Source organism: Hypomesus nipponensis, chromosome 4, assembly GCF_054491055.1.
Source record: "Hypomesus nipponensis isolate SF chromosome 4, ASM5449105v1, whole genome shotgun sequence".
NCBI classification, from domain to species: domain Eukaryota; kingdom Metazoa; phylum Chordata; class Actinopteri; order Osmeriformes; family Osmeridae; genus Hypomesus; species Hypomesus nipponensis.
In genome coordinates, this window is record NC_140364.1 from 9,551,818 (window position 1) to 9,579,813 (window position 27,996).

Here is a 27,996-nt window from a genome sequence, read left to right on the forward strand (position 1 = left end):
ACACACAAGTCAGTCAGCGTTGCCTCCAAGGCTTCCTGTAGACTAAAGTAGTCACTGTGTTGGCTCCAATGCTACCTACAGTCTGACAAAAGTCACTATGCTACCTCAAGAGGCTTTTCAGAATGTGCTAAAGGCTTCCAACAAGTGTACCTCACGACAGGGGCGTAGCCAGAAATATATTTTTGGGTAGGCCTGGAAAAATATGGATAGGCATCATTTCAGGTTTTTTTTTTCTTATTGACTTTGCGATGTGCACCCGGTGCATAATTTTTCTGAGATATTTTTGTTTTTGGCTAGGCCTTAGAAGAAATTGGGTAGGCCTGCCTACCCGTGGCTACGCCTCTGCCTCACGGCCAGCGTTCAGAATGTGTTACAGGCTTCCAACAAGTCTACCTCACGGCCAGTGTTCAGAATGTGTGCAGCTGCTGCAGCTCCGATGGCAGAAGGGGCTTTACCTTCACCCTAATTGGCTGGGTAATCTGGGACGTGGCAGAGAGAGCTAAGCCTGCTCAGAAAGAGACTGGGCTGGGGGATGGGACTCCAGGCTGAGAGATAGAGATGGAGACTGGGATAGGGAGGTAGACTTGACTGATCTTAGCCAGGCTGGCCTGGGCTGGGCCGGGCCGGGCCGGGCCAGGCTTGGTGGGAGGTTGTGGTCCTGATGTTTGGTGAAGCCAAAAAATCTCTAGAAATATCTGCAGGAGAAGCATGTGACTACTTCTAACAATTACAGAAACCGGAACAGAACTGCAAAAACGAATAGCTTTCTCGGGTTGTGATGACATTACGTGTGAGACCGTGTGTGAGACATCCAGGTAACAAATAATGAAACCAACAGGGGGAGACAAAGAGCACAGCAACAAGGATAAGAAATTATTAGTTATCTTCAGTGCAAATCAACGTATTTTTAAACACGTTGGATTTGATGATGTTCATTACTGTCCTCTCAATTATAATATAATTTGTTGCTTGATAAAAAAAGAACGTTTGCAGAATTAGCCAAACATCAGAATTAATTGTCTCGACCATGTACACAAGTAGTATAATACTACTTCAAAACAAATTGAAATGCAGTTGAACAAGTGAACAGTTCATTAGAATTAGTAAAGGTAGGATACATGATGACAGTATGAGCTTTTATCTTAAAGGACGAAGGACCCATAGAAAGTAACTCTCAATCATTGCTCAAGCTCTCCCTCATCGCTTTGGATAAGTGCGTCTGCTAAATGACTAAAAATCATCTGACCTGTATTTTCTCTCTCTCTCTTTCTCTCTCTCTCTCTCTCTCTCTCTCTCTCTCTCTCTCTCTCTCTCTCTCTCCCTCTCTCCCCTTCCTCTCTCTCGCTTTCTGCGTACAGTAGGCTAGGACGGCAATGCAGCTCAGTGCCGTGTGACGCCTGACATGGCCGAATCATAGGGAGCTGTAACGGACCACCTGACTTGAAAATTTAAAGCAATTCATTGTGTGGACCGGGAACTATCAATTCCAGATTCAGCTGGAAAGTTCGCAAAGTTTACGTAGCAGTTCTACAATAGTGTATATTTGCAACTGAAAAAGTGTGTGGACTGTGAGGAATAACAGCACGCAACACGTATCCCGTGGGATCCCACTCTAGTGTGTGAGACAAGAGGACTTGGACCGAAGGTGCAACTGAGAAGGGGTCGGAGTCGCATATAGAACAAGCAACAGAAGAGACGATTTGATATTTGCCCCGTATCGTCACATCTTTGTCAAAGGAATAATGCGGAACATTTGGATAATTCTCACCCTCGGCATAACAGCCTTTCTCTCCGGGGAAAGGGTAAGTTTGGAAAGGGAGCTCTCTCGAATTACTTTCAGGATAGCTGGGGAGTAAAGCAAAGCAACTTTGAACCCGAGACTATACTCGCTTGCGTTTATTACCTTGCTACAACTCGGAATTTGACACATTAAAGCCCCTATTAGAAATATTCAATGTCGTCAAAATATGTGTGTGTATGCAACTAGGTCTATCTATTGTGATATTTTAAGTTGAAGTGACTTTTAGTCTATATCTTTTTTATTCAGACCATTGTCCACAGACTAGACAATACGTTGGCCGTAAAGTCACTAAATTTGTTGGCCAAATAAATGACACAGTGCTTACGCTAAAGGCTACTTGAGTACTGGTAGACTCACATCGTCGCCGTGTCTCTTTAAACTATAACGACTTATTTCCTATATTCTTCTATTTACTTTTGTTGTGGGTGTTTTGTATACTGTCAACAAATACGTGGCATAGCATATTCCCAGTTTCAATTGCATTTTCGGTTTCTTGACATGTTAGCCGAGACTAGCATATTTAAACAAATCACAGCTTGTTTGACTTTTTGTATAAGGAAAGACAGCAGTGTGTACGTGTGTATGCTTATTAGTTATTTCATGCTGAAAAACACGAAGCATGAACAACAACAGCCTCTGAAACATTACACATGTGTAATGTAACTAATAAGCAGGTTATAGCCCACAGTCCTAACAGTTTTAGAAATCCACTCGAACGTCAGACGTATCATAACAGTGTTGTTGACGATTGGATGCTCATTTGAGTCTGACTAATTGTGGACGTATCCTACCAGAAATGAGCTCGAGTGTTGGCATGGACTTTCATGCGAGGGCTGTACGGAGTGTGGTTTCCTGGCGACAGAGTGGAAGCAGACAGTGCTGTGGTCTCTAGGGACTGTGCAGCACTTGGCCCTAGTCCCCTGTGAGCCCGCGTCCAATTAGCCGAATCAGACACCAGTGTTTTAATGAGTCATTGTTTTGCATGAGGTCATCCCCTGTGTCCACTCCACACGTTTACTAGACAGGCTTCTGAGGCCTTTATGTACTGTGCCTGAACTTGACTGGTCCTCAGGGATGGGCTTGAAAGAAGCAAAGGAGCTATGGAAACAAAAATAGACTGTTTATTTTAGGTAGGACACACGGTAGGGTGGTAGCCGTTGGCCAACCTGTCCATATCTTTCATGTCTACAAACCTTCTTGACAATAGGTACATGTTGTAGCCTATTACTGTACAAATGAGCTGAACTACCAACCCAGATGCTCCACCAAAACATCAATAGTTCTGGATTCATGGCAGATTATCCCCCATTGATCTCTGCCTTCCCTGTATCTGTGTTCCCTGGAGCATTTGGAGTCTCGTCCGTCTCTATGAAACCTGACACATGACATTGATTCCCAATGTTGGCACACGCGTTGACACATCATTCCAATGGCTGGTGTGTGGTAAGCGCCATGCAGGACAGATCCATGTGTCAACGACCCTGGACATGGAGGCCTATAGGGCTGGATTGTTCTCTTTGATAAAACCTGTCACACAGAAATCACTGCTCCAGGACAGTCAGCTGGAAGGGAAAATGTATTTCCCAGTCTCATGATCTCAGACCCTCATGATTGGTCTGTGCAATACTTTTAGAGCAGGATGATTTGAGAATTAGCATATTATTCATTTAGTGTTTTTGCCCCAAGCATGCAAATAGACCTAGTGCATATAAAGACTCCTTTTACAGTAATATTTTCTAACAGTTACTCAATGTTAGTTGATTGGTTGGTTGGGGTATTTTCAGGAACTGTAGACCGCATGGAGGTATAAGGGGCCCGTAGTGTTTTGGTGTTCACCGGTCGCCAGATGTTGTAGTCTGTAATTAGTGTTGTGTTTTGGTGGGAAGTGTGAGTGTTCACCTCCCTTCATAAGGCTGAGTGATGTCGTGGCTGGTCTCACTGTCTGAAGCCAGCCTCAAAGGACTAACTCCCCAAATGGCCTTGGCCGTGGAATGAGCCTGGTTAGGAAAAGTGGGCCTTTTCAAGGGCAATGATTGGGTAAGGCCTCCGAACTGACTGGAATGTCTGTGTTGTCTCGGGTCTGAGAGATTCCACATGCCACAGCACAAAAGAAACAACTGAACTGACGTTTGGAGATTTTGGACACAGAATCAGTCTAGTTTAGTTTGATGTCAGTTGTCCTTTACTCACAGGTGAGTCAAAGTGAAATAAATCAAGCTTGGCCAAATTGAGATTTCCGTGGTTACACTCCCCTAATCAAGATCTATTTTTTCTTTTCCTCTCATTTCTCCGAGATGATTACCAGCGTTAACTGCTTCCAGTGAGCTGATCCATTCTTATGGGTAGTAAACAACATGAAAGTACTACACTAGATGGCAGTCAGACAAACAGGCAAACAGACAGGCAGACAGTCCAGTAGGCAAGCTGTCAAGCAGACAGCCAAACAGGCAAGCAGTCTGCCGAACAGTCAAATAAGCAGACAGGCAGGCCAACAAGCAGGCAGGCAGTCAGACTGCATCAGACAGGAAGACAGGCAGACAGGCAAGTGAGAAGACAGGCAAGCAAACAGGCAGGCAGTCAGTCAGACTGTGTCAGACAGGAAGACAGGCAGACAGGCAAGTGAGAAGACAGGCAAGCAAACAGGCAGGCAGTCAGTCAGACTGTGTCAGACAGGAAGACAGGCAGACAGGCAAGTGAGAAGACAGGCAAGCAAACAGGCAGGCAGTCAGTCAGACTGTGTCAGACAGGAAGACAGGCAGACAGGCAAGTGAGAAGACAGGCAAGCAAACAGGCAGGCAGTCAGTCAGACTGTGTCAGACAGGAAGACAGGCAGACAGGCAAGTGAGAAGACAGGCAAGCAAACAAGCAGGCAGTCAGTCAGACTGTGTCAGACAGGAAGACAGGCAGACAGGCAAGTGAGAAGACAGGCAAGCAAACAGGCAGGCAGTCAGTCAGACTGTGTCAGACAGGAAGACAGGCAGACAGGCAAGTGAGAAGACAGGCAAGCAAACAGGCAGGCAGTCAGTCAGACTGTGTCAGACAGGAAGACAGGCAGACAGGCAAGTGAGAAGACAGGCAAGCAAACAGGCAGGCAGTCAGTCAGACTGTGTCAGACAGGAAGACAGGCAGACAGGCAAGTGAGAAGACAGGCAAGCAAACAGGCAGGCAGTCAGTCAGACTGTGTCAGACAGGAAGACAGGCAGACAGGCAAGTGAGAAGACAGGCAAGCAAACAAGCAGGCAGTCAGTCAGACTGTGTCAGACAGGAAGACAGGCAGACAGGCAAGTGAGAAGACAGGCAAGCAAACAGGCAGGCAGTCAGTCAGACTGTGTCAGACAGGAAGACAGGCAGACAGGCAAGTGAGAAGACAGGCAAGCAAACAGGCAGGCAGTCAGTCAGACTGTGTCAGACAGGAAGACAGGCAGACAGGCAAGTGAGAAGACAGGCAAGCAAACAGGCAGGCAGTCAGTCAGACTGTGTCAGACAGGAAGACAGGCAGACAGGCAAGTGAGAAGACAGGCAAGCAAACAGGCAGGCAGTCAGTCAGACTGTGTCAGACAGGAAGACAGGCAGACAGGCAAGTGAGAAGACAGGCAAGCAAACAGGCAGGCAGTCAGGCAGAGGCTTACAGGCAGATGACCGCTCTCTCACCCCACACTCCACTCCTGCTCCGCACCTGAGGCTCTTCTTTGACTGCGGTATTAAACAAGACAATAACAACACTGAAGCAAGCAGACACACACACACACACACACATCAGCGTTGCAGATAACACCGTTTCATTTCCCTTTTGTGTGGTTATAGTACTGTATCGCATTTCTATCAACAGTGTCTATAATCTCAACTGATCCCACATCATTACTCCAAAGCGATGACCCGTACTGATCAACTCTCATCCAAACCACAGGGATCAGGATAAGCTTGGTATAGTTTCAAACCAGTTTCCCCAGCTCTTCAGAAGTAAATGCCCGCTTCCTTCCCTTCCTGTGGTTACAAAGACGTATCATTTTGAATGTATACAACCTGATGAATATGTCAATGAATGTCTGCAGCAGAATGTTTCATCTTAACTGTGAAGGCCTGTTTCTGGTAAACACAGTCGGAGAAGGAAACCGAGACTAAAGGTCTTTGTTGTGGTGTGTCCATAAAAGCAGCAGAAAATAGGGAAATAGGTTTTCTGGAGGTGCAAGATCCACCTTCTCCGCCCTCAGGGACTTTTATTCACTGGGCTCCTATCTGACGGCCATTATGTAATAGTTAATGGACTCTGCAGGCCGTTGCGCTGGGCCCTGTAAAATCCCAGTGCACTCTTGTTTTGTCATCTGCCTCGCTCTCTCTCCTGCACATGCACGCTGATATGCGCACACATGCTCTCACCCATGCACGCATGCATGAACTCTCTCATGCACATACACAAACAGAAGCACACACATGGCAGAAAACTGATCACACACACCACCCTGGCTCCCACTGAGACGCTGCCTGTCATGACCAGAGTGTTTTGGGTTCCTCTGAGAACAGTGGCATTCTTCTTCTTGTCCTTCAGACAGCCGGGTGGAACAAGGCAGCGGAGGAGCAGTCCCTCGCTCCGCTCCCTCGCTCCGCTCCCTCGCTCGCTCTGCCGACACTCAAGACGTGGGACGTATGCTTGTTTGAAAGGAGCTGCTCCCCCGCTCCTTCTCCTCCTCCTCTCCCACCTCTCCAGGGGGTTGGAAAGGGACTCTTCCATTGGGATGAGGATGTGCGTACTTGTGAGACTGACATACAACAATGTTTGTGTGTGTGTGTGTGTGTGTCTGTGTGTGTGCAAAAGACCCCTCCCACAAGCGTTGTAGACAAGGGGAAAACTTGTACGTGCAGTACACTGCCTGTGCTGTATGTTTGAGCCCTTCCATGCCTTAAGACACGGAGGACCCACAGAGGGGCCAAACACTGACCCTTGACAGCACTACTGCAGCAAGAAAAACACTGACACAGCAGCTTCAGTCATCTCCTTTTCCCTGTCCCTTCACTCTGTTTCTCTCTCTCTTTCTTCTTTTTATATTACCCTCTCTCCCCCTTTTTTTCTTTTTATCTCTCCCTCACTCTCTTACCCACCCCCTCGTTTCTCACCCCTTAATTAGCCCTGCAAATGGAAAGTTCCCTGGGAGAGTTGTGGAGGAGGGCTGTGGCTCCGTGGTCGCGTGACAGAGATAAAAGGGGGGAAAACCCTGCGTTAACAGACGTCTGCTCCTTCCCCTCGTCCTCCTTCACTCCCTCTCTGCCTGCAGCCCGGCAGACCTCCCTGGGGGAGGAGAGGGGGCCGGGTCTCCCCTGTCTGGCCGGGGCCATGCAGGTGTGAGAAGCGTCTAAGTGTGTGTGTGTGTGTGTGTGTAAGGACCCCAGAGTGGTTGTATGTAAGGAGCGTCCCTGTGTATGTGTGCAAAGGTGTGTGTGACAGAGAAAGAGATGGCGGACCCATGTGTCGAGCAGGGCAGCCCAGGATTGGTCTAGTCAGGGGTGAAATGAGACTTAACTATTGGTTCTGGTACTGCATCACTTGTCTGCCCATTCTATTCCCAACCTCAATCTCACGCCTTGGCCTGCCAAGTCCAATAAATCTAGCCGTATCGCATTGTGTCGAATGCAATTCGTGCCTCTGGTTTATCTAATGTTATAAAATATTCATGATCCAAACATTCATTGCATGCCTCATATGTTTTCTGACAGATACTTGGACCTGATCGTCAACACAAGTAATGCAGAAAAGAGCCGCCTCAACACTCCGTATGGAATTGCCATCCACTCACTTCACTATGACAAATATTTGCCTGTTGCTCTTTGTGCAAGCCTAGATATCTGCTCAGTATCTGTCCTAAAGGGTCTCGTTAGATCGTGGTTACATCTCAGCGGCATATTTAGTGGTCAGCATTGCAAATAAGCTGTTTTAGAGTCACAGTGGAATTGACTTTGAGTCTTGGTAGTTGGCTGTGGCTGTGCTGAGGAAGGGGGTGGTGGGCGGATGGGAGGGGGCTGTACATCTGGACAATATTATCCCAAAATGGTGGATAGAAAGGAGGTGTGACGTCAGCCAACTTTTTTTTCCCTTTTTCCGTCTCGCTCCCAAGATTGCTGTGGAAAACGCCACGGCGCATTTAACACATCTGCGCTCACTCGTATTTACGAGCACGTTTTATCGCTTTTAAAAAGCACCTAATTGAAATCTGCCCTGTGCTCTACCGAGCAGAAAAATGTCTGGTCTTTCCATTATTTTTCAGACTTAATTCAACGCCGCCGTGAATCAACTTCAGGTTGCAAATTATGCTGTCTAAGGAGGGTGTATTGCTTAACCACAAATTATACCTTTATAATCTCTTCATTTAGTGTTGTTTTCATGTGAAATCTCTTGAATTCCACTGGGGCTTTTTTGTTGCAAACTCTTTTTATGAAACAGGGGAATTAACTAAGCACTCAAAAAAAAACACTAGGTCTAGTGTGTAAACTTTTTATCCGTTTTGTAAAAAGGCTCTGAATTGAGCTCATGAATATTCACAAGCAAACAGTGGTTGTCATAGCAACGGCTTCCAAAAACAGGAAGTGGCTATGTCTTCGTCTCTATCTCGGGCTGAGGTGCTGTGCGGGGTGCGAAATGGCTTCCATTCTTAATAATTGCCTTTCTGAGACTGTTATTTGTGGTAGTCATGGTTTCTGTGTCGTGGGCTCTCACCTCCTACGTTCAAGAAGTAAAATGCTTCTGACTCAAATGGTGTTCAAATGGAGACTCAGCCCTACATCTTTTGGACAACATGCCCTTTTCTGAGAGGGCATAATTGCTGACATTTTCGATAATTTTAGAAGTTTTCCATTTCAGACTTAGCAGAGCCATGACGCCAGGTCTTTAAGTCCATCTACAGATGTTCAGTGGTGACTGAGGTTCTCCCATTCCCTAGACCAGGGCCACAAGGTCAGACCAGACCAGACCAGACAGTGACTCAGAGAATCAACAGCAAAGATATGAAGCAGAAGAAGCAGTCCACTCGACTATTCACACAAGAGAGAAAGAGAGAGAAACAGACTGAAAATACAGTTGATTGCAGATCATCATAGGTCCCTTCCCTCTCTTCCGCCTGTTGGGCCTGTTCCTCTTATTTGACGTGCTCAAAAGCATTAATACGCCGGCTTGCTTATCTTTCTACTACGCTCTGTGAGTTAATCTTTACTAATGCACTGTGTTAACACCCATCTGTGTCCCAAACGCCAACTGCATACCCCCCCCCCCCCCCATTGACCAACGGCCTCCATTAGAGACACAGGTGGGGGAGGGGGGGTTATTGTGAGAGAGGGAGAGAGCAAGAGAGACAGAGATGGGTGAAATGAGGCAGGGCACCATTACTCAACAGGCATGGCTCCAGAGAGAGCAGCATCACATGGAGCCATTTGGGATTTTTTGAAATGCAGATGCCCCCGACACGCTCATTCTCCCTGTTTCGATGCCGCCGCCGTCGCGGTCATGGGCGGAGCAATCGCTAAAGGAAAAAGTCTCTGGACGAAACAAAAGTACGATGCCTGCGTGCGTGGCTGCCGTGTCGCGTTTGGCTGAACTCTACATGCTGTGACCTCACAGACACCCCCACTTTCCTCCACTGTGTGCTCTGCTCCGTCTCTGACAGCATACACCCCCCTGCCTGTCAGAACCACTGGCCCAAGGTCACTGGCTCTTTTAATCCTGGCAGTTTCACGCTTAAACCGGTTAGCCTGTCGTGACAGAGGGAGGGAAACTTGATTACTTTGATGAGTATAATTTGTTTAATCAAGTGATTCAGTATATCTGGATGGAATGGTTTTGGCAGGTTTTACTGTCTCTCAGACTCTGCAGAGAGTGGGAGAGGAGTGCCTGCCTAGCTCTCTCTGTCTGTCTGCCTTTCTTTCTACCCGTTTGTCTGTCTGTCTGTCTGTCTGTCTGTCTGTCTGTCTGTCTGTCTGTCTGTCTGTCTGTCTGTCTGTCTGTATCATCGAGTTCCTCCTGCAGCCTCACCTGCTGTGTGTGGGAGGTGGAGAGTCAAAGGTAAACGACATACGTTTGGAAATGGAGAAATGTTCACACACTTTGCATAGTGAACCAGTTATAACATGAAAGGGTATACTTCCCGATGAGATCACTTGAAATGCCACAGCAGCTTTATTGCATCTTCAGAAGACACCACTGAAGACGAGTCAGAAGGGCTCTGTTGATTCCTTACGGCCTTTGCTGTGGCTGAGTCAGGCTGCGTGTGAGCTATCCATCACAGACAACCACTTGACGAGATATGTGAAAAGGTCTCGTAAGCGACAAGGCCCTACAAAAGCGTTGACAACATGTGTCCTCGTGTGGGGGAACAGTAGAGGGTCCTCTTTGCTGCGGGGAGTCCCACCACAGCATCTGGTCCCTGTTGCAGCGGCAGAGAACGAGAGAAAGAAAGGAAAATAGAGAACGCCAGAGAGGAAAAGAGCTTTGGCAGATGAACATATAATATGGTTTTAGCTGCACTCTGAGTTCTGTCAGGAAGCTCTGGACCTACTGTCCTGACAGGACAGGGCAAAACTGACTGTTTTGGAGCTTTGGCTCTGGGAACGTGTGTGTGTGTGTGTGTGTGTGTGTGTGTGTGTGTGTGTGTGTGTGTGTGTGTGTGTGGGGGGGGGGGGTGATGATAATAAATCGAGTTCTTCTGAGGGGCAAAGAAGCTTCCCCTGCCTTGGCATCATTAAAGATTGAGCTTGCAGCCCAGCCCTGGTACAAGAGCCTATTTCTGCTGTCACACTTCAATTATTTACACAGAATGGAATATGAATGAGAGTTTTGCCTCATCCTTCTCCCGATATGAGCTGGGGGCTACAGTGCTCCCTTTAGCAGACACACAAAAGCTCCACAGAAATGGCGCATGGAGCCTTTTGTTTAAGCCCCTCACCACTCATTCCTGATAGAGCCAGGCCTCCTGCTCGCTAGTCTTTGCTATTTGATGGCTTCATTGCAGATAACATAGCATTTAGAGAGCCATGCTAGACTATGAAACATTCTGACTGTCAAAGCAGGCTCTGTACTACGGAATAATAAATGGACCCAAGTGGAGTTTGTAAATAGTTCAGCTCTGTTTTGTGAGCTAACTGTGGTTTCGTTGTTGTCAGAGAGATAAGAAAAGAAGGCTCTCTCTTTTTTTCTTTTCTTCATTATTTCCCTCTCTCTTTAGCAGCTGCCGTGAATATGGAGTACATAGGGGGGAAAAAAAATCTTTTTTTTTCTTTTGCTGTGGTGTGCTTGTGTGAACAAACACAAAAAAGGAAGGGGATGGAGCTGCAGTGGTTCTCTGTCAAGCATCCAAGACACGCACACGCACACATGCATTTCTCTCTCCAACTTTGGAGGTGTTTGTGTGATTGCGCGTGCGTGTGTGTGTGTGAGCAGTCTGTATGTGCCTCAGGCCTGAATGGTTCTCCGAAGCTGCAATGAGTGCCCCCTAAAAGTGACTTCTTCAAATCCAGTCAACTAGCAGTGAGACTGTGTGACAGTGTGAAAGGCCACGGTGTAACTGCGTCCCTGCGTCCACTGGGGCCACACAGGGACAGACCTCACGACCGCGGAGGTGCCACACGACATGTTTACGTGTGCGTTTTGTAATAGCTGCCCACACTCCTCTGTCGCATGTCTCCAAACCCTGTGGACTGTAATATGACAACGTCACCTGCTACTAGTGACCCTGCCTGTAGCCTATCCCATCAGGCAGGTCAGCAGATGAACACACTTACACACGTACACACACACACACCACCATGTAGCGGTGACCTCGTCCCGTCCCTGGATCAGTCAAAGCTCAAAGGGGATTCAGTCTGTGTGCTCAGCGTGCATCTGGAGATTCTGTCTTTGTGTGTCTCTCTGTTGTTCATGAAGGGAGGTGCATTGTGCAGGCAGGCCAACTTCTGCTCAAAATAGATCACAATAGATCATAGTAGGTCATAATACAGCACACTCGATCTAAGTGCTCACAGTTGCTTGATCACAGCAGCTGTCACAGGTTGACTCGCGACCCCGTGCTCCACTTCTCCTATGTGTGTGTGTGTGTGTGTGTGTGTGTAGGCTGGCAGTCCTGATCAGGATGAGCCCTGGATAATAGGATCAGAGATCACCACCTGCCACTCACTCACCCCAGAAACCTCCCTCCCTCCCTCCCTCCCTCCCTCCCTCCCTCCCTCCCTCCCTCCCTCCCTCCCTCCCTCCCTCCCTCCCTCCCTCCCTCCCTCCCTCCCTCCCTCCCTCCCTCCCTCCCTCCAATTCAGTTGCAGCACCGGGCAGATTGAAGCTGATCTTTTGCCGAGGTAGTCCCAGATCTTCGAAATCCCCCCCCCCCCGCCCACCCCCCCTCACCGCCAACACACCCTTTCACTGCAGTGGACCGTGTCGTCAATGGGGTCAACAAGTAACAGGGTGAACAACAAGCCCCTGTCCTGCTCCTCTCCTCCTGTTCTGAGGGGACGTCCCTCCCTCCGACCCTCCCCTACTCCTCAGAGACCGGTCAGGCTCAGGATCTGGGCCGTGTGGGGTTAATGAGCTGGCTGTGACCAGCTCAGGAGTTTCCAGTTAACGCGGGGTTAAGAGCTCAGGGCCTCGAGAACGACCAAAGCCCACACAGACTCACTTCTCCAGCACCCCCGACAGGGCTTCCAATCTGGGGTAAATTAAACTTTGAACCAGCAGCTAATTACGACCCTTTCGCTTCACCTCTCAGCCACCTACCCCTCTTCCCTCCGGCCCACCCGCCTGCCTGCCCTCCAATCGCCTGGCTGCCTCACTGTTCCATTAGCGCCAGTAACCAGCAACAGCAATACTTGCTTGGAGTTGCAGTCATTGAAGCCATAGCTTTTTTCTACTGACACTCAGATGGGAAGCAGAGTCTTTGAAATGTGTGCGTGTAAGTGTGTTTGTGTGTGTGTGTGTGTGTGTGTGTGGGTGTGTGAGAGAGAGCGAGAGAGAGAGAGAGAGAGAGAGAGAGAGAGAGAGAGAAAGAGAGAGAGCAAAAGAGAGAGAGAGAGAAAAAGAGAGAGAGAGAGAAAAAGAGAGAGAGAAAAAGAGAGACTGCCAACTCTGGTGGCCTTTCTAATCACACACAGTCCGCTGGTGTTATACGCACCAGGAACCAAGTCCCATCCAGCACTTGAGCTCAGTGTAGGCTGTAGTACTAGGAGGGACACATGGCCAGGTCTGGGAGGTGTGGGTGGGGCAGCCTGTCATGTGTTTGGGGGAGGGACACATGGCCAGGTCTGGGAGGTGTGGGTGGGGCAGCCTGTCATGTGTTTGGGGGAGGGAGCGGCAGAGTGGCGTGAGGGTGGAGCCGGGTCCGTGAGTGTACTGTACAGGAAAAAGACTGAATAGCCAGTGGGTTACTGACTAAAGATGCAGTCCTACAGGGTGAGGGTTGCAGTGCGGAACACGAGAACCCCCTAACAGATGCCAAATGCTGCTCTGATGATGAAGATGGTGGTGGATGTGATGATGATGATGATGATGATGATAATGGTAGTGGTGATGATAGCTTCTCATGGATGTTATGTGGAGATACCCATAACCCTAACCCCCCCCCCCCCCCTCATCAACCACACACACTAACACACACTCCTAGGCAGCAGCACTTGCGTTTGCAGTGGAATGGGGAATATGACAGCCACTTCATGGTCTGAAAGGACACATTCATCTCCAAGATCAATACACACACACACACACGCACGCACACACATGAACACTCACACACAAACACACCCACACATACTCACACACAGTGGAACTAATAGGCAGGTGGTGGGGGGTGCGGGACATGCGAGAGAAAACATGTCCTTGTGTGTGACAGCACATATTTTTTACATGTGAGAGCGTGTGTGTGTGTGTGTGTGTGTGTGTGGGGGGGGGGGGAGGTTATATGCTGGCCCATGTCCATGTGTGTGTACGCTGGCTAACCATTGGAGTGTAAAGGCCTGCCTGTAGCCCAGGTAGGCTGAGCAGGACTCTACATAACAGGCTTTGTATACAACGTTATGTTATGTTATATGTGGATGGGGGATGAAATTGTAGCGAAGCAGTAATGATAAGATACCAATATGTAAGAAGGATATCCTTCCATCTCTCCTGCCTGCTTGTTGCCTGCTTGCTGCCTGCCGGCTCTTATTAGGATACAAGAGAAGGGGAGGCCTGTTTTCCCTCTCTTGGCAGGTCTTCTCCAGGCCTCCTCTGTTCATCAGGAAGGAATGTGTTCCATGGACCGGCTGAGCAGCAACACAAGTGGACGGTACAGGACAGGCTCCTATCTGGAGAATCCCCACGCCAGCCAACCCAGAAGCAGCCTGGCTGCCAGCTGGGGCCCGCATTCAGGAAGAACCTGACCCGGCCCCCGGTCCCCCAGCCCCCTGGCCCCCGGTCCCCCAGCCCCCTGGCCCCCTGGCCCCCGGCTCCCTGGCCCCCGGCCCCCTGGCCCCCTGCCCCGGAGAGCTACGTACGGAGCCAGGGAGATGAGGGCTTTGAAGAGAACCCAGAAGCTGCTTCCTGTAATAAGCTAGGCTCCTTCTCACACTAATGTGCAGCCAGGGATGGAGGGATGGAGGGATGGATGGATGGATGGAGGGAGGGAGGGAGGGATGAAGGGAAACGCTCCGTGGAGGATCACCATCAAGCTAAGGGAGACCAACTACTCATTTCCTTTTATTTTGGTCTCTGCCTTTCTCCTCCTCCTCCTAATTCTTTTGCTCCACCTGCAGAGTAGAACAGATGAGTGAATGTGGCTGATGGGCTGCAGGTGAAGAGAGAGGAGAAAAACACGTCCTCCGATCTTTACTAACTGGATCTTAACAAAGGCTTCCATCTACTGTTTATGCCAACATCTCATTGCCTGCATGTTCCCCATTGACAAGTTGGCCATGGAATTTCTGTTGACAGAACTCGCTTTTAATGCAGAAGAATGCAAACAAAGGCTTTATGAAAATGGGGATTGAAAAGTTTCTTTGTGAAAGCAAATGAGGTGCTTGTGGAGAGCATGTTCAGTGGAAGCCTTGAGGCTCTGCACATGTGGGCCAGAGGAAGAAAAACGACCTTCTGGAAAGTTTCTACCAGCGGACCAACTCTTTGAACATGGTGGAACACTGTTTTTGAACACTTTCCTTTCCCTTTGTTCGCCTTAGAGGTCAATCAAAGAGGAAACATTTTCCATGCACTTTCCCTCTTGTTTACACACCCTGACCAAACAAGTGCTTCCCTTTCACCTCCAGTGATGCCCATTGGAAGCAACTGACATTTGTTTCGGCACACCCGCCATTTTTACTTCTGTTGTTGAAATGCAACAACAATGCCTCAGTGTGTTACATGCAAGTTCTTGCAAGTCTGCCTGCCCTAGGTCTGTCTGTAAGTCTGTCTGTCCTAGGTCCCGGGTGGAGGGGAATCCAGATCGTTCACTGTGCTGAACTACTTTTAGGATTTATTGCCAGGGGGTCTCGAGGATTGGGCTACAGAATACGAGAACTGCTTCATGGAAAGCACTTAAAGCCTCTGCGTGTGCTGCCTCACGTTCCGCTCGGTCTCTCTCTCTCTCTCTCTCTCTCTCTCTCTCTCTCTCTCTCTCTCTCTCTCTCTCTCTCTCTCTCTCTCTTTCTCTTCATCTCCTCAGCCTCCAGCTCTGCTCTGCTGAAACCACTGCAAGGTGAAGCCTATTTCCCAGCCTCTCCAGTTTCACAGCTCACAAAGAACCAAGCGCTTTCCCTCGCGTATCAAAGCCGTCGAACAGGAACCAGGAATGTTCTGGACCCTTACCTAAAAGTAGACTTCAGCCGCGCCGGGTCGGGCTGGGCCTGGCTGGGCCTGGCTAAGACAGGGATGGGGAGCCAGGTCTTGGGGATACGTCAAACGCCGGGTGCAGAAAGAGCCCCAGCATGGTCTGAGCAGGTGGATACCACAGGGTTGAGGCCGCCTGGTCTGAATACCATCATGTTTTATCAGCCTGTCCACTAGCAGAGACAACACAATACTAGCACCACAAGATTAGTACCACAAGACTAGCAATACAAAACTAGCAACACAAGACTAGCAATACAAGACTAGCAACACAAGACTAGCACCACAAGACTAGCACCACAAGACTAGCATCATAAGACTAGCACCACAAGACTAGCACCACAAGACTAGCACCACAAGACTAGCACCACAAGACTAGCACCACAAGACTAGCACCACAAGACTAGCGATACAAGACTAGCGATACAAGACTAGCAACACATTACTCTTGAGGAATGAGCAGCATGGCTCACTAGAGTCTCCATGGATGTTTTTCACCAGCAGGTCTGACAGTACGTTTACATTAGGCTCATCGGGATCTGGCAGTGTGCCTCAGCAAGAAGGTCTTTAATTAGGCTGCTTGTGAAATATTTAGTGGTCTGGGATGATGTCAGTTATTCCTAATGTGTGGTGGGGAGCAGGTGGGAGCACTCGCCTTTTAGATTTGACACAAACACACACACACAGGCTGACCACACTGGAGAGTCATCAGTGGTACATTACAGTCATGCGCTTAACTGTCGGCTGCTAACCAGCCAGCTGGTCAGACTGTCAGCATGTGTCTGTTATCCTTGGAAACCGTGAAATTGGCTTTCTTCCTCTCAGGAAACAATACAAGGAGAGACAGGAAGTCATAACGGCCCAGCGCCGTGTCCTACTGCACGCCAGAGGGAAACACGGGGGATAGTTGGCGCCGGTTCAGAACCTCGTCTGTTTTCGTCGGGCCGGCTGCTATCAGCTTCTTCATGAGTCCAGACCCATGTTCTATTCAGGCAGGCTGACTTAGATTAATTGTCAGCGAGGAGCAAATTAGTCAAGCCCTTCGCCTCCGCCGTCTCTCTCAAAGTCTTTCTGGGAAAATGCTCTGGAGGCAGTGGAAACTGGACAGAGTGTTCCTGTGGCCCCGCATACCTGCGTCCAGTGCTGTGTGTTTGTTCACGTGTGGATGTGCTCTTTGAGTCTTTTGGACATAGATACGTTGTGTATCTACGTTGTGGGGCTAATCCCCCCAGTAATAATCAATAAGACGGCTGTCTCTGTCGCATGCTGTGAAAGCAGTGGACTTATTTATACAGTGTGGTGGTGTGTTCGTGATGGTGGTGTGTTAAATAGAGAAAAAGAAAGAGAGGGAGAAAGAAAGAACGAAAGAAAATGAGAGAGGGTGAGAGAACGGGAAAGAGGAATGAAGAGGAAGAGAGAATGGGCCATCTCTGCTGTGCTAAATCCCACCTCATTCCTAGAAGGTTTGTGCAGCCTTTATGGGGCACATAAACATCAGTTCATGTCCCCTTAAACCCTCTGTTCTGAGCAGGTAGGCGATGTACCCGGGTCTGGAGAGGAAGCTAAGCGTCCGACACACACAATACCACACACACCCGTATTTATAGCTGTGGTCTGTCTATGATACAGGAAATACATACAAAAGTGACTTCCTATATGGCTGCAGCTCTGAACACAGCTGGGGTGAGGGATTGCTGGGTGGGGGGGGGGGGGGGGGGGGGTGCTGGGTGGGGGAGGGGGGGGGGCTTGATCCCCCTGGAATGTAGCACCCCCCACTCCCTCGTATGTCAGACAGCTGTTTGTTTTGGAAACTGAAATGATTTTTATCTGAGCAAAACGCACCCAGTCTCTCTCTCTCTCTCTCTCTCTCTCTCTCTCTCTCTCTCTCTCAGGCTTGCCTTCTGGTGATCTTACTTATCCAGCCTTTGAATGGATGCCGAGAAACCCGAGAAAAAAGCTACTCTCTCCTCTCTCGTTTACATCCCTCGTCCATAAATCCCATCTGGTGCATCCCACTGTGAAAATCAATTGTTTTAGAGAGTGTAGGATAGAGACTTACTGAACCTGCAAAGTAGTGTTGGTAAAAGGTTTGCATTTGACTCTTTTTTTATGTAGTATTTCTTTCTTTCTTGTCTCTGAGCTGCTCTCTAAGTGTGTACATTATGCTGTTGGAAGGAGAAGAGATTCAGTTTCCTGGATTAGGCTGCTTTTCGTAGTAAATGTCAGCGGCACACATCATACACACACACACGCCCACACACACACAAAGCTGTCCCCTCCAGTCCTGGACATGCCCCAGGCATCGTCTGGCTGGTTTTGTGGAGGAGAGGGGGGGGGGGGGTTGATTTGTGTCAACTTCCTGCAGGAACAGCACTCCCCTGCGGTGTCGGAAGGACAATCAATTAGTTTCTTATTATGATCCCCGGGAGGGCAATAAAGTTGGGCGGTTTTGAAGACCATTGAGACAACCCTCCTCTCCCCCCTGCCCCCTCTCCTCACCACAGCCATTAGTTTAGCTTGTGAGGTTAGTGTTTGAACTCCCCCGCCTACCTCCTCTTCTCTTATTGCTTTTCTTCTCTTAACTTATCCTATCCTCTCTCTCTCTCCGTACCTCACGTCTCCTCTCCACTCCTCTCTTTTCCTCACTCCGTCATTCGACCACCTCCTTACATTTAACAAACAAACCTTTCCACCAACTATGAATTCAGAGGTGGCACCACAGGTCCAAAAGTGGTGGGGCAAAATTTGGGAACCATCTGCACTGACTAGTTTTTTTTAAATACAGTCTATGCTCGATAGCGTTAGCAGTAATGAGTTGTTGAGAGGGGTGGTCGATGGTCTCTCCTGGGGGCCGGGTTGGCTGTAGCTAGGAGATCACTGTGACTGACAGGTGCATTCACTTGTTGCAGTCAGCGTTTGAAGTAGTGCGTTATGGTCAACAGAGTAAACGGGCGGAAATTTGTCGAAGTATTTTATCAACTTGTTCAATTGCAAGAAGACATTTTAAAACAAGAAATTCTGTTGCAAAGTTTTGTTTTGTTTTTAATAGTAAATACATAAAATGCGCTCAATACTCTGCAGTCAAAAGAGGTGGGGCGGGGCCCTATCACTTTGTAAAGTAGTGGGGCTAATGCATGCTCACCACATGTGTGCCGGAGGCTCTGTATGAATTATGGAACCCTGTTTGCCTCTGTTGTTTGGTAGGCGATAGCAAGTGAGTAAAATAGAGGTCCACCGTGTAGACTCACCAAGAAACACCACAGTACCACAAAGGATCAATCCCAGCTAAAGGGTAATATCTGCACTATTGACACTGCACCGTGAATTTAGCTCTTAGAAGCCAATTACTTCCACTCCTACACATCCACCTCCACTCTCTCTGTAACACACACACACAAGCGCAGAGAGAAACCCGGGCTGACCAGCAGGAGAAAACTCGAGCCATCCATCCGTTTAGAGGCAATAAAGCTGCAAACAGCCAGGAAGGGAAGAGAGAGAGAGAGGGTTAGAGGGAGAGATAGAAAGATGTTTGGTAGGTAGAGGGAAAAACATTGGAAAGACAGAGAGAGGAAGGGAGTAAGGGGTGGTATTGAGGATCAGTATAGATCAGTGCCTGGCTGACTTTACTGATAAAGCTGCACTTTGTAATAGGAGATGAACACTGAGAGACTCCATACCCTAAACCGGCTTCAGGAGCTGCCATCTGGTGCTTCTAAAGCTGCTGTTAGCCTCCCATGCTAAACGCTAATACCCCGGCCTAGCAAAGAAGCATCTGAGATTGAAGAGGAGTGCTACTGCAGGACAGTAAGCCTATACTAAATCGGAAAGATACAAGGTTCGAGTGCCCTGAGGGTTTCTGGGGCCTTCAGTCTTTCCGCCTTCACCCGGCAGGTTGAGCTGGGGTCGCTTTAGGGGACATAGCTGGAGCCTGAGCAGAGCATCAGACGATGGAGAATGTCTGAGGTCCTGTCTGAGCCCTCACTTGTTCTGCCCTGCTTTCCCAGTGACGTAAGCCTTATATCTGTGTGTGTGAGTGTGTGTGTGTGAGCGTGTGTGTGTGAGCGTGTGTGTGTGTCTACGTGCCTTGGAGGAACACCATTTTCCCTCCTGTCTCGGGGTCAGTTAATATTTACGATGTTGGAAGTGAATGCAGTGTGTCAACATTGACCGAACAGGGGCAAGATGGTGCAGCCAAGCTAGCATGCCCAAGCCACCCCCCCCACCACCACCACCACCACTACTCCTCACCCCACCCTGCTGCACAATAGCCCCAGCTCACTGCACACAAGCCAGGAAGAGAGGGGGGAAGAGAGGAGAGATGGAAAGAGAGAGAGGTCTTCCTCCTTTTAGTCTGTCAGGCACCAGCAGGGCTTGGGCTGGGTGGTTTGACAGGCTTTTAGTGGAGCACCCTGCAGGCTAAGGATTGTCAGCTGCTTTGAAGAAAATGTTCCCTCTCTCTCTCTCTCTCTCTCTCTCTCTCTCTCTCTCTCTCTCTCTCTCTCTCTCTCTCTCTCTCTCTCTCTCTCTCTCTCTCTCTCTTTCTTTCTCGCTTTCTCTCTCTCTTTCTCTCTCGCTTTCTCTCTCTCTCTATATCTCTCTCTCTTTCTCTCTCTCCCTCTCTCCCTCTCTCTCTCTCTCTCTCTCTCTCTCTCTCTCTCTCTCTCTCTCTCTCTCTCACCGTCTACTCCTCAGTCCCCAATCTCTTTCAGCCCTCTACCTTTTACGCTCCTTCTTTTTTCTTCTTTCTGTGTCTAGGAGGTAGGGCTAGGACCGAGATATAGCACCCTGATCTAGGAGACATGGCTAGGTTGGAGATTGACCCCCCCGGAGCCAGTAATTCACACTTTGAGAGGAAATCAATGTTTACATGCACACTCAGCTCTGAGTGTGTATGAAGTGGATCTCTAGCAATATGTGAATGGACAAATGCATACTAGGTTTTATTTAACCTACTACAAGGTTCATTTCTTGAGAGCAAGGCAATAGCTTTGATTGTGAAGTGAGACAGGGAGGCAGAGAAAGACAGAGAGGGAAGGAGAGAGTGTTTTTTATGGTATTCCCCTCTACAATCACCACATCTCAAACAGTCGCCGGAGTAATTGCCACGGGCTCTCTCTCCCTCTCCCTCTCTCTCTCACCAACTCCCCCTGTGAATGGACATGAATGGAGAGAATGGAGGAGGAGGGGGAAGAAGTCTTTAAGATGGTCTGTGTTAGTGTGTGTTGGCTCTGTTTATCTGGTGTAGCTCCCTAGTCGCGATAAGAATTCAAAGAAGAGTTAAATTCCTCCTGGAAGTCTGAAAGGTCAGTAGTGGTGATAAACCAGCCGAGTGTGTGTGTGTTTGCGTGCGTGTGTGTGTGTGTGTGTGTGTGTGTGTGCGTGTGTGTGTGTGTGTGTGTGTGTAAAGGGGGGTGGAGAGTTATCAAGGTCAGACTGAAGGTTTCCTGTCCAGACTGATTCAACTCCACGTTGGCTTTGCCTTGTTTCACATCCACCCACCCTAAAGCACACTCATGACTGCTACACTGTTTCAAGTTAGTGGCGGTGTGTGTTTGTGAAGCCTCAATATGCTCTGGATAAGAGCGTTTGCTAAATGACTAAATGTAAATATGAATGCCATTGTTTTGGGGCTTGGTTTGTGGGGTCCCTCTCTTCGTTTCTTCCTGTTCTCTGGCCAAAGAGAACAGGAAGAAACGTGTGTGTGTGTGTGGTAGGTAGGTAGGGGGAGGGAGGGAGGGAGGGAGGGAGGGAGGGAGGGAGGGAGGGAGGGAGGGAGGGAGGGAGGGAGGGAGGGAGGGAGGGAGGGAGGGAGGGAGGGAGGGAGGGAGGGAGGGAGGGAGGGAGGGAGGGAGGGAGGGAGGGAGGGAGGGAGGGAGGGAGGGAGGGAAAGGTTAAGATAAAGTTTCTTTGAACAACTTCAGCCTTTGATAACCCCCCCCCCCCTTTCTCCTGCATGAATGGCTGATTTATTTGGAAGTCAGGCAGGTATTGTTCTGTATGATCCCAGATCACCTCTCACTTAATGCACACACACACACACATCTTTTGTTATGGAGTTGGTCAAACTACCCTTAGAAGGCTAACTGGCACGCTCACACATGCTAGCTGATTTAGCTAAATGCATATGGGTGTGACAGGTCACAATATCAACATTGACATGCAGATGCACTTCCGCAAACGCGCCCATACACAGTCTTGTACGCGTACAGAAACAAACACACATACACACTGAGGTAGACGCGTTGAGTTTTTGTCACCGAGTTTTCTGCATAGTGACATCCTTTTGTAGCCTCTGACAGTCATTGTTCCCTGGGTCTTTCTGCTGAAGCAGGAAGTGTAAAATCTAATCCCACTTCATTTACTTCCTGGTTTATCAGCCCAGCAGCAGAACGGCAGGCTTGAAACGCTGACAGCTACAATGAGAGCATGGATTCACACACACACACACACACACACATACAGGCTGACTATTTCTGTCTCCCACACACACACACTCACACACACACAGGAATGATACATTGTTGGCCCTTTGTAGGCCTTTTCTAAAGCAGCATCAGTATGGAGAAGACATCCCTCATGAGCCTAGATTGAGCTTGAAAGGAGGTTTCCATGGGGGCCTTCCTAACTATTCCACACACAAACACAAACACATGCACACACATGCGCACTCTTGCACACATCCTTCAGTGGTAATGTGTTTACATGTTCAATGTTGCCACCAAGGACCGATCACTGAATTAGCAGGTTTGGTATGAAGGCCAAGAGGATTGAGTGTGTGTGGGATTCTAACTGGCACACCCCATAATAAGGTGCTTGGGAAGTTTGTTGGGAGTCACACCAGTCGAGACACTGGGCTCAGACCAAACGCAAACACAGATTTATTTTGTGTGTTACTGTGGGGTTCAGGGTTGGGAGGGGTGATGGTGGGATCTGGACATCTCTCCTCTCCCAACACTTCCTTTATGTGTAGAGACAGGGGGCTTCTGTTTAGACAAGTGATGTCAAACGTGTGAGACGAAGGGGGTGTGTGTTGACAAGATGGGCAGCTCCCCCTGGGCGCTGAGCTAAACACAGGTGCACTCTGATGATGCGTACACGGGCCCACTGTGGGACAGTGTTTGTCATCGTTCACCTTCAAAAAGCTCACTTAACCTGTCGGTAGCGAGCCTTTCCTGTGCATCGCCGATACCAAGCATACGTGTTGTGTTGTCTTCGTGTGTCCGTGTCGCAGATGCTAAGTGTTTGTTTTCTGGCTTGTGCGTTGTAGATAGCGGAGGGGGCCAAGCCCTCGTCGCCCCAGGTGGATGATCTGTACCTGGATGACACAGGCTCTGGAGGATATTACCCTGAGGATGACGACGACTTCAACTCTGGCTCCGGCTCAGGTACAAGGGAGGGAGGGAGTGAAGTATGCAGAGTGAGTGAGTGAGAGAGAGAGAGAGAGAGAGAGAGAGAGAGAGAGAGAGAGAGAGAGAGAGAGAGAGAGAGAGAGAGAGAGAGAGAGAGAGAGAGAGAGAGAGAGAGAGAGAGAGAGAGAGAGAGAGAGAGAGAGAGTTAAAAGAGAGATAAAAGCATCGGCCAAATGAATACACTCTTATTAACCATTCCATTATGAACGAGTGAACATGTAGGAGTAAAGATAAAAAGGTATGAGAGAGGGACAGGAAAAGCGGCGAGGAAGAGAGAGAGAGAGTCCGTCCTACCTCTCCCTCCCTCCCTTCACTCTGCAGGCGTTGGGGAGGAGGAGGTGGAGAAAGCGGTGACCGTCAGCACGTTGTATATCATGCCCAAAGCGGTGCCCACCAAGGACTCCACCAAAGACTTCACCCCCCGGGTGGAGACAGCTCCAGTCAGGGATGTGCCCACAGAGACCCCCCGGAAGCCCACCAGGACAGAGGTGAGGCCACGCTGGGACGTCCTCTCCACTTCTTCCTGGTTTCTGTAATCCTCTCATTTTGAATTGCTGCCTAGATTAGGAGAAACAAAAAAAGAAATCCCCGAGCGATTGCATTTCCACAGACTTCTGTCCTCATCTTTCCTCTCTATTCACTTGTATTGTTTATCCCAAAACACCCACTCTTTTTCACAATACAATAGCCAATGCAAAAGAGACTTGCATGATATCTGCACTTATCTTTAAGTCGCTAAGCCTCTGTTTACCAGGAAAGGATAAAGTAAAATGATGACAATTTAGCAACTACTCCACTTTATCCCCCCCATGCAGTAAACACTTCTATCCAGACAGACAGGCAGACAGACAGGCAAAGCAACAGACACATTAGCAGCTAGGCAGCAGACAGGCAGTAGTAGAGCTGACATGGCATGTTAAATCCCTTACCCTAACACAAGGAGGGCTGGGAGGGTCATGTGACCTGTGATGTTGCTGCTCGAGTAGACATGATGCCAGATTACATGGCCTCCCTCACGTGTAATCTCATATTTTGGGAGAATGTCAGCTCTCAATCCCCTTTGGTGTGAGGGATGTGGACTGGATCAGTTAGTGCTGCCTCTCTCTCGCTCTCTCTCGCTCTCTCTCTCTCTCTCTCTCTCTCTCTCACGTTCTCTCTCACTCTCTCTCTCTCCCTTCTTTTTTCTCTTTCCCTCTCTGTCTGTTTTTCTCTCTCTGTCTCCCACCGTCTCATTTGGACCAGTTCCATTTTGCCTGCCTCAAGAGTCTACAGTACCTGATACAAGTCCCCTTTTCCAAGCACACAGGCACATCAAACAGTGTTAAGGGGAAAGGCACGTCACGCTGACAAAGAGCCTGTGTCTTCACTAACCTCCTCCTCCCCCCAGCCCCCGGCGGTGGTGACAGAGGACGTGCGTGGCAGGAACCAGATGACCAGCACCACCTACGCCCCCGAAATCCCCCTGGAGCCCATCGAGGTGCGCTCGGAAAACCTGTTCCAGAGGACGGAGGTGCTGGCAGGTATGTACCGGGTACAAGCGGCCCCACCATCAAGGAAACACACAGACACGCACTCACGCACACAAATACGGGCCCAAACCCATACACACCCACACACGCAACTCAGTGTATAAATAGATACCTGCCCATCTGCTCAATAAATATAACAGACTTTGATGACCATACACAAATACCTGAAGATTACATAAAACCAGAGTCCCATAATTCCCTTGATATCTTTCAATAAAGTCTGATTGAACTAAATCAAATTCAGAAATAACTGATTATTCATCTGAGAAGCCTTTTAAACTGAACCGGCCTGCAACCCCCAGGCACTGCAGTCTCTAAATAACTTGTTTAATCAACTCCACTTCCAGCTCGCTGTGGGACCTTCTACAGTTCACATCACAGTAGGCTACCAATGAGTCCAGCCCCTTCTACAGTTAGGCTAGACTGCAGCCCAGCCTTGTCTTGCAGCCCCCCTACCTTGTGTCAAAGGCTACCATGTAGCTACGCCGCATGGGGCCCTTCTCCCTGTACGCCTCAGGAGGATGTGACACGGACAGAGGAGTGGTTAGCAGTGTTGCTTGTTTCTCAGTTCTAAATGGAAAGGGCCTCAGCACTTTGGATCCTTTATCTTCTGCATATACTTTCTAATGCACTATTCGTATGTTGCTTTGAATAAATGTGTCTGCTAAATGAATATAGTGTCAAAAATTTCTTGCGGGACAGAGTGAAGTTCCGCCAACAAGATGATATCACTCTGTGTGTGCATAGACAGCAGAGGTTCCCAGAACGCTTCAATAGGGAGGTTTTGTAAGACAATCAGTAGTCAGGCTTTCCTCTGCTAGCTTCACTGTCTCAGTCACATGTTTCCAGTTAATGTCAGGCTCGGTCTGCTAGTTCTGTGGCCCAATCCGTGCTGATTATACTGGGGATTACTTTAATGGAAGCCACAGGAAGACCTGGGTCAGTGCTGTGTAGACACTAGCTACCCTCCTCCTGGACCGCCTCTTCTCCTTCTCTCTTTCCCCGATGGCCCCTACAAACCATAATAGTCGCTAATCTAATTTACATTTATACTCTCCACACCGCAACCCAGCACCGCTCCCCGCCACGGATTGGTTGGCCCTGCGCCAGCCGCTATCCAGGGGGCCGCGGGGCCCAATGAACATGTGGAAACCAGAGCAGAGAGCAGGGCCGAGAGATCGTTTCACCATGAGAGACCCCTAAACAGATTAAGACCTATAAAGACCCTCATAGCAGCGTAGCTGGGATTTGCACCACAGAGAGCAGGGTAAGGGCTGGCAGGCCCTGGGGATGGGATCTGGAATGTTCTCTTTAGACAGGGAGGTTTACATGTCCTTTTGACCCCCAACACCTCTCTCTCTCTCTCTTTCTTTCCCTTCTCATTCCTTCCTCAGCCGTCATTGCGGGCGGGGTCATTGGCTTCCTCTTCGCCATCTTCCTCATCCTCCTTCTGGTCTACCGCATGAGGAAGAAGGACGAGGGAAGCTATGACCTGGGCGAGAGGAAGCCCTCTGGAGCAGCCTATCAAAAGGCCCCCACCAAGGAGTTTTATGCATAAAACCCCACCCCTCACCACAAGATTGACGAATCACAGGGACAGTTTACAGCAGTCCATGACAACGACAAACCTGTTAGAATAAATACAAAAATGTGTAAAAAAAAAACGAAAACAAAAAACAGTTGATTGAGAAAAAATAACATAAAGGAAAGCTTTCGCATAGATTATTGTAATTAAGACCTTTTCTTTCTTCTTTTTTAAATGAAAACCAAGCATTGCTTATTTTATGGCAAATCTCAGTGTATTTAAACATTTTGTGTGCTATTTGAAAAGGCTGAAAAAAAGAACACAAAACCAGGATCTGTAAAGGTGTGGGAAAAAAGTGTATTTCATCTGTCTTCTCGTCAAAGGAGCTGATTTTAGTTACTGACTACTTTTTAACTGTAGCAGTATGTATTTGTAAAGAAATTTTTTAAAGTGAAAATAATTGAATATAATTATTCTGTATCAATCCATCTTTCAATTTTCATTTGTCCTAGCATGTCTGATGTTGATCTATGAAATGTGTTTTCATTAATTTATCTTTTTTCTCTGATGTTAAAAATGCCTTTGTAGTTTCCATGAAGCTCTTCATTGACTTCATCATATGCTGGTAACGGTCAATGTAAATGTTCTCCCTTCAAGTTACAATGTTTATTTTCACTCACACCAATTTAGTTCAACGTGAACACGTCTTTTTTTCTCTGTGTATTATTTCTTTTACACGTAGCTCCTGTTGAAAAAGAGCAAAACCTTACGTTGATACCCAGGAATCGGTCTTGAAAAGCTATTATGATCAGGGCTCAAGAAAAGTTTGAAGTCATACAGCATGTATGCCTTTTGGAGGTTGTTTTTAATTTTATTTTTGTTTAATTTAATTGCATTCAACTTCATATTGCACATTCATCATACTGCTTTTTCTCTGGTCTTAAGTACACACACATACACACACATAAATACACACATACATACACATACACACACACACACACACATACATACACATACACACACACACACACACACATACATACACATACACACACATAAATACACACATACATACACATACACACACACACACATACATACACACACACACACACATACATACACACACACACACACACACACACATACACACACATACACACAAACACACACATACACACACAGCTACTAGTTTAGTGTAGTGGGGAATAAATGTGTCTCTGAGCATTGGCCCTTGGCCACACCCTTGTTAACCTTTCTAACCCCACTCTGTCTCTTTCTCTGGGTCTTTCCATCAATAAGCAGACTGGAACAGCTCCTGTTGATCTACTAGTCCCCTCCTCTATGTTTCTTTCTGCTCTCCCCCACCTTCCTTCTTTCCTGCACTCAGAAGATACTGAGCTGCAAACACAACAACCCAAAGAATCACAGTATTCTTTTCATCATTACACTTTCCTTTGGCCACATTCTCTCTCCTCATCACATTTTTCTTCTATTTCTTTCACTTCCTGTCTTTTTGTTTTGCTTTTTATTTCTACTAGAGACCTGACCATTGAGTCCAATTGCTTATTAGTATATGAAAAGATATGATATATCTATATATATATAGATATATATATAGATATATATAAATGTATATTCACAAATGTTTGAAACCTTCAAAGTGCCTACCATTGGAAGAAGTACTTGCTCAATGTGAGCCTGATGAAATGACTGGCATTCTGTGAGCACAGATGACTGTAACATGGTTACCTTTTTTTTAGTCTTACAAAAGCAGACAGTATTGTACCTATATGTTGAAACAACACTACTGAATAAACATTGTGGCCTAATATAGATTTGGTGTGTCATTATTGATCTGCATGTCTTTCCATGGTCTTAGCTGGAGACTAAGGTCTACCGTTTTTTTT

General features: G+C 48.1%; 1 protein-coding gene across 2 annotated transcripts; it reads left to right on the forward strand.

The window, feature by feature from the left end:
- Positions 1 to 1,358: 1,358 nt before the first annotated feature.
- On the forward strand, positions 1,359 to 27,922 carry sdc2 (syndecan 2). Of its 2 annotated transcripts, none has more exons than XM_084696312.1 (5): positions 1,359 to 1,802; positions 22,888 to 23,005; positions 23,351 to 23,517; positions 24,417 to 24,549; positions 25,953 to 27,922. In XM_084696312.1, exons 1-5 carry the CDS (start codon positions 1,743 to 1,745, stop codon positions 26,114 to 26,116), a joined length of 642 nt encoding a protein of 213 aa, XP_084552438.1. In that variant the 5' UTR covers positions 1,359 to 1,742; the 3' UTR covers positions 26,117 to 27,922. The 2 variants fall into 2 exon arrangements, with proteins under 2 accessions (XP_084552438.1, XP_084552437.1); XM_084696311.1 differs by lacking the exon at positions 25,953 to 27,922 and adding an exon at positions 24,906 to 25,946.
- Positions 27,923 to 27,996: the final 74 nt, after the last annotated feature.

Excerpts from the sequence above, each read along its gene's own strand:
- sdc2 (XM_084696311.1), top strand. The coding sequence starts at position 1,743 with ATGCGGAACATTTGGATAATTCTCACCCTCGGCATAACAGCCTTTCTC. Across the intron at positions 1,803-22,887 it reads CCTTTCTCTCCGGGGAAAGG|ATAGCGGAGGGGGCCAAGCC; the intron begins GTAAGTTTGGAA and ends TGTGCGTTGTAG. Across the intron at positions 24,550-24,905 it reads GAGGACGGAGGTGCTGGCAG|CTCGCTGTGGGACCTTCTAC; the intron begins GTATGTACCGGG and ends CTCCACTTCCAG.